This window comes from Quercus robur, chromosome 2, assembly GCF_932294415.1.
Source record: "Quercus robur chromosome 2, dhQueRobu3.1, whole genome shotgun sequence".
NCBI classification, from domain to species: domain Eukaryota; kingdom Viridiplantae; phylum Streptophyta; class Magnoliopsida; order Fagales; family Fagaceae; genus Quercus; species Quercus robur.
This window is the reverse complement of record NC_065535.1, coordinates 17,146,347-17,158,629: the sequence shown is the minus strand read 5'-3', so window position 1 is coordinate 17,158,629 and position 12,283 is coordinate 17,146,347. Positions and strand designations below refer to the sequence as shown.

Genomic DNA, 12,283 nt, shown 5'->3' with positions numbered 1-12,283 from the left:
ACCTAGAAAATATGAAGGATTTTATTTTCTTTTGTTTAATGAGTGGAATGATGTAAGAGAGTAGGTGGCGATGGAAGGACTAGGAAAGTAAGAAAGAAACTTGTTCTTTCAGTGGTAAGAATAGATCCCATAGGGGGTGCTCTTTGTAGGTCTAGCCTTCTATTCTAGGACTAGCCGACTAGGAAAGAAATAAACCTAAAGAAACACACTAAAATCGACCCCCATTAACTCACACTCCTTAACAACATAAGAATAAGACAAGATAATCAACGCTTAATAAAATGAAAAAAAAAAAAAAGAACTTATTATCACTTTTTATAGGTGTTTATGACATCGGGTACAAGAAGTGAGTTACCAATTCCTTGTAGGAGTTTTATGGCATTAGACATTAGGCACAATAACAATTTTTATTAAAATAATACAACATTTTGTCACCCCTAATAAATTAGGGTGACAAAAGAAACCCTAGAGATAATCTCTTTCTTTTGTCTCTCCCATGGCTGCAAAAAACTCTAAACGTAGTAGCAGCAGTTCTCTGGGGACCACGGACGAAGTGAAGAAGATCTTTAACAAGTTCGATAACAATTTTTATTAAAATAATACAACATTTTGTCACCCCTAATAAATTAGGGCGGTGTTTATTGTTTAATCTTGACAAGTCATGAAATTGGGTCAATTGTCTTAATTTTTTTTTTTTTGTAAAATTTTCAAAAATACATAACTCGGACTTTGACTTTAAAAGCAGCCACCCCTCCTTTTTAATTTAAATGAAGTGTTTATAGTTTCTTGGAATCTGAATTTTTAATTTAATTCTGATCCATTTATTCATCTTCCTCTTTCGTAGAACGAGGTCGAGTGCATCAACGAGGAATCAGGAAAACAATTTAGGAGAATTGAATCAATTGACGAGTGATGACGCCAGAGAAAATTAAGAATTTGGGATTTGGGACTGCATCAGCAGGAGACAAATCAATGAGATGGCGTTAATTTGTCGTATTTATATTCTGACAAAAGACATATAATAATAATAAATAGACACATATTTTATTTTTAAATCATATATAGAATAAGATTACAGATGTAATAGCAGAATAGAAAAGCGAGTGTTCGATAAAATAAAAATAAAAATAAGAAGCGAGCGTGGCATAAATGACATGCTGACATAAATTAATCGGTAATTATATATTCACATTTCACACAGCATAAAGAAAATAAAAAGGTTGATTTTTATTACATGGTAGATGCGATCATGTGAATCATCGCCAAATATCATGGAGAATGAGATTTGTTCTTCTTTTTCTATTTCCTGCTTCAATTCCCGTTAAGTTGAAGATATATAATATGTTAAGAAAACAAATTAATTTACAGATATACACTAAAAATTGATTGATATCTTGGTCTGATAATAAATAGCTATCATCAAGAACCGATGTCATAAGTTGAAACTTTCTAAAAAAAAAGTTTACAGATATACATGAATTCATAATTTTTTTAAGACTAAAATGCAAAATTGACTCTCCAAGTTTACTTAGATTTATTTTCAAAAAAAAAAAAAAAAGTTTACTCAAATTTTATTTCAGTTCTTTAATTTGCTTTTGTTCATTTTAGTCCTCTAATTTTTCAAATTTATTCAATTAAGGCTTTTTTATCAACTTTTGTTATATGTTGTGATTAATTTTTCAAAATTTTAAACTTTTCTTCAAAAATATTTGAAAAATAACTTTTGATAAATGTTGAACATAATTGAAAAATATTTTTCATATTTTTTTTTTCAAATTTTTTTTAATAAAAGTTGACTGAAAGGCCTTAGTTGAATAAATCTGAAACTTAGAAGACTAAAATGAATGAAAGCAAAACTAGAAAACTGAAATAAAATCTAAAGAAACTTAGAGGGTTATTGTTGCATTTTACCATTTTTTTAAATGAGTTATGACTAATATATGCATTGCCAATTAATAATATTATTTTGATATGGGTTTATAATAGAGTTTATAATAACAAGGGCATCTCTACAAATTCTAATTTTGTATATGTGTAAATTTATGGAAAAGTATAATAATAACCATTCGTTTAAAAAAAAACACAATAAAGATAAATAATAAATTTTGATCTTTACCTTTACCCTCTCCAATTAGATTAATCTATTCTAATATTAGAAAAAAAATCATATTTTTCTTATTAAATAATTAATAAATTAGAAAATGTTTGTTAATTAAAGGGGAATCATCATAAAATGTTAAATTTTTTTTAAGATCAAGCTACTAATCAATTTTACTATATTAAGTTTACCATAACAATGAATATAAGTAGTATTAATACTACATTTTTTTAGATAGTTACAATATGTTACTAATACCGCAATTTGAACTCTTTCCCTTCCTAGACCCTTAAGCACTTTGTGCATGAAGATATGCCAATTAAGTTATAAGACTCTTGACAAAATTAGTACTACATTAGTCAGTGGCGGAGCCACACACAAGGGTGGAGGGGCCATGGCCCCACAAAATTTTTTTTAAAAAAAAAAATCATTTTATAGTGTGTATGTTATTTACATTTAAAAAATGTAGCATGTAAAAATTGAAGTTGGCCCCCCAAATTTTGAGTCATTTCAATGTTGCTCTTAAAAGAAAGAAAAATTATATTTAAAATCATATTATTTAAGAGGTTTAACAAATTAAACCATGTAGAAAATGATAAATTTTTGTACATGTCTAATATAAGAAATACACGACTTTTATATACTCATTAAAATTTAGAAGATGATAAATTCTCTTAGTAAATTAATTTGTGTATATATATATATATATATTTATATATATTTGTGTGTGTGTGGAGGTTTATCTTAACTAATGTATTAGCATCACAACTTGACCCTCCTAAACTAAAATTTCTGGCTACATTAGTGGTTCTAGTTAGTAAAATATTTTTCTTTCCGAAAAAAAGAGAGTAAAGTAATGTATTGTCTAATAAGAGAATTCCATTAGAAAACACCTATACAAAAAGGAAACTAATTGATGTATTGACTTGATAATCATGTAACAAACATCATAAGTTTCAAATATTGTCATATTTATTATCGGTATTGCATTAAAAATATAATAAATATTTGTTATTGTAGGGTCTCGATTTACAGTCCAAGCCCAAAACGTATGGGATGTTGGCATAATGAGTCCAGTACAATAAATTTGTAGAAAGCGGGTTGAATAACTAGGTTCTAATGAATTGAACAATGGATAGGTTTAATTTCAACGACTGTCAAACACAGATAAGAGATCTGATCTTAATATATTTTCAGTCTGAAAAGGTCCTTTGTATAAATTAATCACAAACGGATATAAAGATAATTTAGATTACTACAGTCTTTTTCTCTCTATTTTTTTCCGATCTTCATTCATGAAGAGCCTTTCACATTATATATCCTCCTTTGGACCATCTTCATCCTACACTTGTTGATCATCCGAACCCTTACTTGAGTACCTGTCCCATCAGACACTCTTTTTGATTTTCTGTGAGTTGTGGTAGCCAAGGTAGCATTGTTCAGAGGTCTTCTCTACATAAATGTGGCCAGAAAAGTAGCTGCGGTGCATTTAATACGATAGTGGCAGCTTTCCCTTTGATATTTTTAGGTTTCCTTCCTTTTCGTATGTTCATGAGGCATGTCCCTATCATTGGAGCTTCTTGTAGGATCACTCTAGTTGCTGGAATACGTACTTTGAACAATATTCATCATATCCGAGGAGGAATTTCTCCTCGGATTATCCTCCATTCGTTCTCTACTTATGAGATTTTAACTGGGAACCCCTAATAATTATTTGTTACTCCTCGGACCTATCAATGTTCTCGGACAAAACCCAAGACCCAATATATTATTTTGGGCCCTCACCCCCACAGTTAGAATTAGTTTTTATTTTATATTTAAAAGATGACATGTTAATTTTATAATTAGTTTAACTTTTTTCTAAAGTTTATATTCTCTTAATATCAATATATTTTTTTATATAAGAAAGTGGAATCCCTATCTTTAGCTAGACTGTTTGAATACTTACCTATAATTATAAAGCAATTTAAAAATCTCACGGATTGATATTGTGATAGATGGAATGTAGGACTTCTCTCATAAAACAAGTTTATTGAACCTATACACAAGTATTCCAAAAAGGATCACTTTAATATCACTTGAGTAATACTTTCTATAAAAAAATCACTTGAGTAATAGCATTTGAGTAATTATTTAATACTCTTAGATTACCTAAGTAATTTTCTGTTATAATTGACTACTGTCAATTTTTACAAAAGAAATTAACTGGAGTTATATTGATAAGGAGCTTTTCTAGTACCTATTTCACCAGTACAACTTACAAATAAAAGGGGTTTTTTTTTTTTTTTTGAAAATCAACTAAATTCGGGATGTGTTTTGTGCTAGAACTTTATTCCTTGCATGTGTTTGTTTAAAAAAAAAAAAAAAAAACCTTAAGACTTGTGGGACTTAGGATGACCAGACAAACAGACGCCTTTTTATAATTATTATTATTATATATATATAATTTTAATTTCTCCATAATCATAGCCTGATTAACAATTTTTTTTTTTTTTCTTCTTCTTTGAGTAAATAACCTGACTAACTTAGTGGAACGCCATTCTATTGAAAAATTAATTTTCATTATTACTGGGAGAGACGTTTACTAAGTTACCAAAAAAACAGGAATACGTTTTCTTTTTTAATTTATAATTTAAATATAAAGAATAAGGCAGAACCGAAGAAGTAACAAATTAAAAAAAGAGACACACTTTAGTGCTGAGTTGAAGGAAGGTATACCCGTTTATTATTCCCCCCAGCCCCCAGGGCATGAAAGAATATTAAAAGATATTGACCGACGGCGAGTGAAAACGACGCGAGCTGCATTGGAGTTACCCAAATTTTTAGCATTGACATTTTTTACTTTTTTTTAAAAATTTTTTTAAGTACAATATAGATAGACGGGAACTAGGAACAACAATAAAAACTAGAGAGAGCTAAGGTGAGAAGAGGCCTATACCTTTCGAACTAGGCGTGGAAAACATCTCACGTTCCTTCCTTCCTTCCTTCCTTCCTTTCATTACATTTCATGTGCAATTAGAAACAGTAAGTGGCAATTTCATATATATAAATTGTGTAAACCACACAAAAAAAAAACAACACACTTTTTGTATTTCTTTTTTGTTTTTCTAATTCAAAATTTTTAAATTTTAGATAGAAGCAGAGGAAGAGGAAGAGGAAGAAAGAAAAAGAGGCCAGCCAAGAAGGTATAAGAAGAAAAAGGAAAGGTCCATTTTCATATAATAATAATAATAAGAATATTATTATTATTATTCAATTTGGTATCATATCATATATCAATATAATCCCTTCTCATCCTCTTCCTCCCTCATTTTTGGTGTTGGGTCTTTCTGAGATCTGCTATCTATTTAGTGGATCTTCAATTCCTTGCCTTTTCTTTTTCTTTCTATATATATATACACACACAAATTATATATATACATATAGCTGTAAATTGTAATTTGTGTGAGAGAGAGAAAAGAGAAGAAATGGAAAGTGAAAAGAAGAGTTCGTCAGTTTCCGATGTGGGAGCGTGGGCCATGAACGTTGTCAGCTCCGTCGGAATTATCATGGCTAACAAACAGCTTATGTCGTCCAGCGGTTATGCTTTCGGTTTCGGTTAGTCTCTTTCTTTACCTTTTTAAAATTTTTTTTTAATTAATTATATATTGTAGATCTCATCTCAGATCTTCAACCCCTTACCTAATCTCACTTTTTTTGTTAGATCTGTGCACATTTTTTTGCTAATGCAATTTTGATTGACTTGGCATTTTTGTTCTTGAAATTCTCTATAATTCATGTCCGATCTCTTTCGTAAATCCTTAAGATTTCGTTGAGTTTAATAAAGGGTGTTTTGGTTTTTTTTTTTTTTTTTTACCAGCTACAACCTTAACTGGGTTTCACTTCGCGGTGACTGCGCTGGTGGGTCTGGTCTCAAATGCGACTGGTTTTTCTGCATCAAAGCATGTTCCTTTTTGGGAGCTTTTCTGGTTCTCAATTGTTGCGAACATGTCCATCACAGGGATGAACTTCAGTCTCATGCTCAACTCTGTTGGATTCTACCAAGTACGATTTGACTTAATTTAAGGTTTTCATTTTCTATGTATGCCTTGTCTTTTTGGCTCTTGTATAAATATTGGGCAGAAATTGCTCTACCCAATTGTATAGAACTGGCACCCCCTAGTATTTCCATCCGAAACGTTCAGGGTTCAAATCCCCCTACCCCCCAACTATCGAATTATCAACATTTGTATCTTACTTTTCTGTCGGTGTTTATTTTCTTTAGAAACCATGTTTCTCTAACTCTACCGTGCTGTTCTTGCCCACAGATTTCAAAGCTTAGCATGATTCCGGTGGTATGCGTCATGGAGTGGATACTTCACAGCAAGCAGTATTCAAGGGAAGTCAAGATGGCTGTTGTGGTTGTGGTCCTTGGTGTGGGTGTTTGCACTGTCACCGATGTGAAAGTTAATGTCAAAGGTTTTATATGTGCCTGCGTAGCGGTTTTGTCTACATCTTTGCAGCAAATTGTGAGTATTTCTTTGATCTATTACTCATTTTTGCATTAGCTCTTGAAAGTTCTTCCAATGTGGATGGGGACATGAACTTACTTGCAGTTCTTATTGTTTCTGTAGTATTGTTAAATCTGTTCTCTTCTGTTGTCTCATTTTCCTTCCAAGTATTTCTTCTTCATTCCGCATCTTGATTAGATAATTCATATGAAATTATTTAGTTAATTGTTAGAAACTTTGGATCTGTGTACTCAATCTCTGAACTATAATAATTATACTCCCTAGACATGACAAATTGTTCATAGGAGTACATTCTGTCGTGCAAGAAATGCAAATGTGATATGATCATCGTCCTTGACATGTTTCCAAGCAGTGCACCTACATGACTGGCTGAGAGCCTATCTTTTTGCTGCATTGGTGATACTTCAGCATTGCTTAGCCATTTTGACAGATGTTACATACCAGGGCCTAGGGCATGCAGTAGATAATTTAGTATGGCCTGGCAACTACTTATGTTTAAAAATCAATGGTTCACGCAACAAATCTGGAGTCTAATGCAGAAGCTGTGTATAGATACATATGTGTTTTTAATATTATTGAGATATGCCATGATGGTTTGATGGGGGGGCTTCTTGAGAGACTTTAGGTGAGATTCCTCTTTTAAGGCCCACTAGGTGCTTGTGTAACTAACAAAAAAATTGTTGTTGAACTAAAATATCAACTAGGTTATGGTTCAGACTGAATGATCTTCATCTTGAATACTATATGAACAAATAGTTTGCCTTGGGAATGGGAATAGGTATCAAGTTATCAATTAAGGTTATAGACCATTTAATATGGGTTTCTTCCCATATAAGTTAAATCTTTAATCTAGGAAATGAAGATGTTGGTCAGTTTTCATCAGCTAGTAGTTTTATAGGTGGTTCCTACAATTATAGATGGGCAAGAACATAAAGAAATTTATTGGACTAACTATACTTTTAAAATTTCAACTGCAACATGTATATTTTTTAGGTATTGACATTTCCAACCAAAAAAAAAAAAAATTAGGACTTGGAAACAGAAATTTTTTAATAGTTCTAGTGGAAACATTTTGAGTTGTTAGAACCGTGCCATATCCTCTAATATTGAAAATGATCAAGCTGTAATTCAACATAAATCTAGTATGAAACCAAACTTTATTATACTGGGGACACAAGTGATGCCCCCATTTCTGGTTGCAATATCGTGGGATTTGTATCATTTGTTCTGTCAGGGCATGAAGTTAAGGAATCCATTATAATGATTTCTTTTTGGTGATTTCTTTTATTTTTTATTTTTGGAAGCACATATATAGTTTACTACATATATTCATACTTTTTGTGGAAAATAAATTATTATTTGCTTTCTCTGATTTTGTTTCTTTGTGGAACAGACAATAGGTTCCCTGCAGAAGAAGTACTCAATTGGATCTTTTGAATTGTTGAGTAAGACGGCTCCAATTCAAGCCGCTTCTCTCCTTATTCTTGGGCCATTTGTTGATTATTTCCTTAGTGGCAAATTTGTAACAAACTATAAAATGTCTACTGGTGCCATTGTAAGCAATCATTCTTTTTTCTTTTTTCTTTTTTCTTTTTTCTTTTTTCTTTTTTTTACCCCATTTACATCTGTTAATTGCTATCTTATGCATTAATGCGTATGTCAGATTTTTTTAAATTTGGTATCTAATGAAAAGTTGTGAATATGTGCAGTTATTCATACTTCTTTCGTGCTCCCTAGCAGTATTCTGCAACATGAGCCAGTACCTTTGCATTGGACGCTTTTCAGCCGTTTCCTTCCAGGTTTTAGGTCACATGAAAACAGTGTGTGTCCTCACATTGGGGTGGCTCCTCTTCGATTCGGAGCTAACTTTCAAGAACATCATGGGGATGTTTCTTGCCGTTCTTGGCATGGTAATCTATAGTTGGGCTGTGGAGTCTGAAAAGCATTCAAATAACAAGACGCTTCCCCACACGAAAAACAGCCTAACTGAGGAGGAAATCAGACTTTTGAAGGAAGGTGTTGAAACTGGTCCTGTCAAGGACGTTGAACTTGGTGAGTCTAAAGCATAGGTTAATAAACATATTTTTGGCCAGCATTCGGGGGGGTTGGTTTGGGGAAAAAGCTTATTTGTGGCTAGAAATTTCATGTATTTTTATGAGTTTCAATTCATTTTATTTTGTATTTATTTTTACCTCATCCAGCGGCAAGACTCGGGAGTTTGTCCGCCGACCATACACATCCATCTTAGAAATTGTGTTTATGTTTAATTTATAAGTTTTAATTTAATTCTTATGCTCTGTTTAAATTAAATTTGTTGTACTCTTGTATGTGTTAGGATCAGGACATGAAATCATGATGTGACAATTAAAAATGTAAGATCCATATGTTAGTTAAAAGCTCATAGCCTTTTTAAATCCAGTATTTTAATTCTCATTCCATTTGGCAAGTTTAGTACTCTCCCGAAGTGAGTGGATTCTTAGGAAAATCCGGGCCTACAAGGTTGATTTCTGATGCGGACAAAAGCTTGCTCAATACAAAAGAAGAGTATTAAAGAGGATGCGACCCACAAAAGAGCAACATTCGTTATCGGTGAGCTTGGTGCCCTTGGAATTATTGGATCTCCAAATTAATATTCACCCAAACAACAAAAAAAAAGGGATCTCCAAATAAATGTATTAGTTTGTCTTTTTATTATTATTTAATATTAATATTAATAATATTTTTTTGATAGAATATTAATTTGTCATTATGACCGACGAAAGACAACATAAACGACAACATAATAACTTACCCAAAAAAATAAATAAATAAAAAAGATTACAACTTATGTAAACGACAAGAATAACGTTTTGCTCTTTAAAGTTATTTTCTACGACACATAATCTATATAAAAAAAAAAAAAAAAAAAAAAAAATTACCAGTCTTTTGTCCGCGTCACATAAGAAAAAAAGGAAAAAGCAGAGCGTCCCCAACCTGGGCCTTCTTCTTCTTCTTTTATTTTTTGGTTTTTTTTTTTTTTTTAATTAATTAATTATTTATACCAAACATAAAGGCCTGGGCCCAATAAAGAACACAGCCAGTCTGTACACATCCGTCAAAACCTCATAAAAATCGAATCTGTTTGAAAAAGTTGTTTTCATTAGTGTTCTTTTTTTTCTTTTTTTTACTTACAAAATAAACTAGATAAAAGCACAATACCTAAAGAAAGTGAAGTTTTAAAGGAAATATAAATTTTATTTTATTTGATATAAACACACTTATACTTTGCTTAGACATTAACCTTTCCAATTTTTGTTTTAAAGAAAACTATCTCATTTTCCTATATTTGAAAATAACCTTAATATGAGATGAAAATCTATCTCTTAACTTCCCTTAATTAACTTTATATTTATATGAGATTGTGTTGTTTTTCATAAAATTTTAGTGAAAAACAATTTTATCTCATGCTAAGCTAAATAAGGGAGTTTATGAGGTCATTGACCATTTTTTTTTATACGACTAAAAACAGGAAATATAGATTGGATTTTATCTTATATAAACACACTTATACATTGTTTTGATATTAACCTTTTCTAGAAAATAAATTATTTCTATTTTTTTTAGAAAACTATCTTCTTCTTCTTCTTCTCCTTCTTCTCTTTTTTTTTTGTTTTTTTTTTTTTTAATATTTGGTAATAATCTTAAAATAAGTTGAAAAACTATCTATTAACTTCCCTTATTTAGTTTTGCGTGAGATAGTATTGTTTCCTGGCAAAATTTTAGTGGAAAACAACTCTATCTTGTGCTAAGTTAAATAAAGGAAGTTATGAAATAATTTTATTTTGACCATTTTTTTTATACTACCAAACATAGAAAAATGCCAAAAAACTATCTTCACATAAGGTATTTTATTAAAACAAACGGAGTGACTACATTTGTTATGAGTTAATTTATAAATAATCTAGTTAAAATTTTTTTTAGTTATAGTTTTGAATGTCTAACTTTTTCTTAGATAGTCTATATAAGTCATGTTCTTAAAAAAAAAAAAAAAATTTCTAAGTCATCTGACATAATTTTTTTTTGAAGTCATCCTCCTTATTTTGATCTCACCAAAATAAGCTAATGCACACTGGCCTAAAGCGATATACTTTTTTTCTTCTTTTTGATAAAAATTAAAAGAGGATGATATAATATCCTTTTCATGATGATGGCTAAATTAAAAGGCTAAACTATGCTAATCAACGAGTATCCATCTGGATTCCTGTGTCATTACCTGTCAAAACAATTGGGAAAAAAAAGCAAAAAAGAAAAGAAGAAGAAGTAGAAAAAAGCACCTGTCCGGTATTTAAAAATCGAATGGTCCCGGGCCCTGGCCCACGGCCCACCATGAAACATTTTTTGTACATTAACTGTTGTGAACTTTAATGGTTTCTAGATTTTGACATCTTGATTTCTTGCTAAACCTTGCCGACCGGTCTTTTTCTCAATCAATGTTTTGGAATTTTTCACAAGCATACGAATATTCGATAGTGATTTTTTTTTCACCGACCAAATGAGATGTACGGTCGAAATATTTCCGTTCTTGAATATATCATAGTGTAACATTGATGTAACATGTACAAGCAATGCCTTAATTGAATTTAATTTAGCGAACTTGTAACCCCTTGTGGGCATTTAATCTAATTAATTGATAATAAAAAAATATTTGCAGTAAATGATGAATGTGGACGTAGAACTAGATATTAAGTTCATAAAAAAAATTTAAAAAAAAAAAGAGAAAAAGATATTAAAATAGTTGTGGATTTTTTTGCACAAAACTCCCAATCCTCTAGTTATGACTTGTGAGTTGTAACTCTCCATTGATTGATGATTGAAGGGAACTTCTCAGCAGGATCTTTCAAACATGGGTAAAGTGGGGCGAAAAATTAAAGTAGGATTTGTTCTTTTTAATTTTCCTCCTTTTGATGTATTAATGCAATAATGCACCTAAACCTAGATGCAATGGGCGTAGTTTATGCTATTAGACATTGCTCTAGCCAAGGTATCCTATATGGGATTGGTGAGAGGGTTTTGTGGATTAGATAAAATTTTACTTTCCGTAAAAAAAACATAATGAAAAATCATTAGAAATGATTATATATGTTATAGGATCATAAGAAAAAAGAAGTAAATTTGACACAAATTACTCATAAATGGTACTAACTACTTAGTACTAAATTACCAATACATGAATTATAAACAATAAATTAACTTCAAATTTCAAACTTACAGGTCACAACTCATCCAAAAAAAAAAAAACCCTTACAAGTTACAATTTCCAACACCAAAAATATATATAAGTTCCAAATTAATAAATTTGTTATTGATTACAAAACAAACAAAAAAAAAAAAGTCATCCAGCTCCAAAGTTACAAAGATTTTGCATCCGCAAACCCTACAAAACCCATTACAACTTGATCGATATGGTTGGACAATCCTAATCTCACCATAAAGAGACATATATACAAATAATTATAATAACTTTTAATGGATGTCAATTATGTTGTTTAAAGGTTATATGAATGATCCTACACCAATTGAAATTGATTCTATGGGGTAGGATTGTAAAGATTCTATAGAATAAGATTGTAGGATTTTACATTCCATCATCCAAGATTACGATTCCATGTTGATCCTACCCCCTGAAAGATTCTAT

The 12,283-nt window shown here is 30.8% G+C and overlaps 1 protein-coding gene across 3 annotated transcripts; it reads left to right on the top strand.

The window, feature by feature from the left end:
* Window positions 1-4,962: 4,962 nt before the first annotated feature.
* LOC126712692 (UDP-rhamnose/UDP-galactose transporter 2-like) lies at window positions 4,963-9,342 on the top strand. 3 transcript variants are annotated; one of them, XM_050412133.1, is made up of 7 exons: window positions 4,963-5,122; window positions 5,231-5,695; window positions 5,958-6,142; window positions 6,406-6,606; window positions 8,003-8,164; window positions 8,319-8,661; window positions 9,062-9,342. In XM_050412133.1, the coding sequence occupies exons 2-7, from the start codon at window positions 5,566-5,568 to the stop codon at window positions 9,118-9,120; spliced, it is 1,080 nt and encodes a 359-aa protein (XP_050268090.1). In that variant the 5' UTR covers window positions 4,963-5,122; window positions 5,231-5,565; the 3' UTR covers window positions 9,121-9,342. The 3 variants fall into 3 exon arrangements, with proteins under 3 accessions (XP_050268090.1, XP_050268091.1, XP_050268092.1); XM_050412134.1 differs by lacking the exon at window positions 9,062-9,342 and adding an exon at window positions 8,945-9,045; XM_050412135.1 differs by lacking the exon at window positions 9,062-9,342 and having other exon boundaries at window positions 8,319-8,919.
* Window positions 9,343-12,283: the final 2,941 nt, after the last annotated feature.

Excerpts from the sequence above, each read along its gene's own strand:
- LOC126712692 (XM_050412133.1), top strand. The coding sequence starts at position 5,566 with ATGGAAAGTGAAAAGAAGAGTTCGTCAGTTTCCGATGTGGGAGCGTGG. Across the intron at positions 6,607-8,002 it reads CTACATCTTTGCAGCAAATT|ACAATAGGTTCCCTGCAGAA; the intron begins GTGAGTATTTCT and ends TTTGTGGAACAG. Across the intron at positions 8,165-8,318 it reads AAATGTCTACTGGTGCCATT|TTATTCATACTTCTTTCGTG; the intron begins GTAAGCAATCAT and ends GAATATGTGCAG.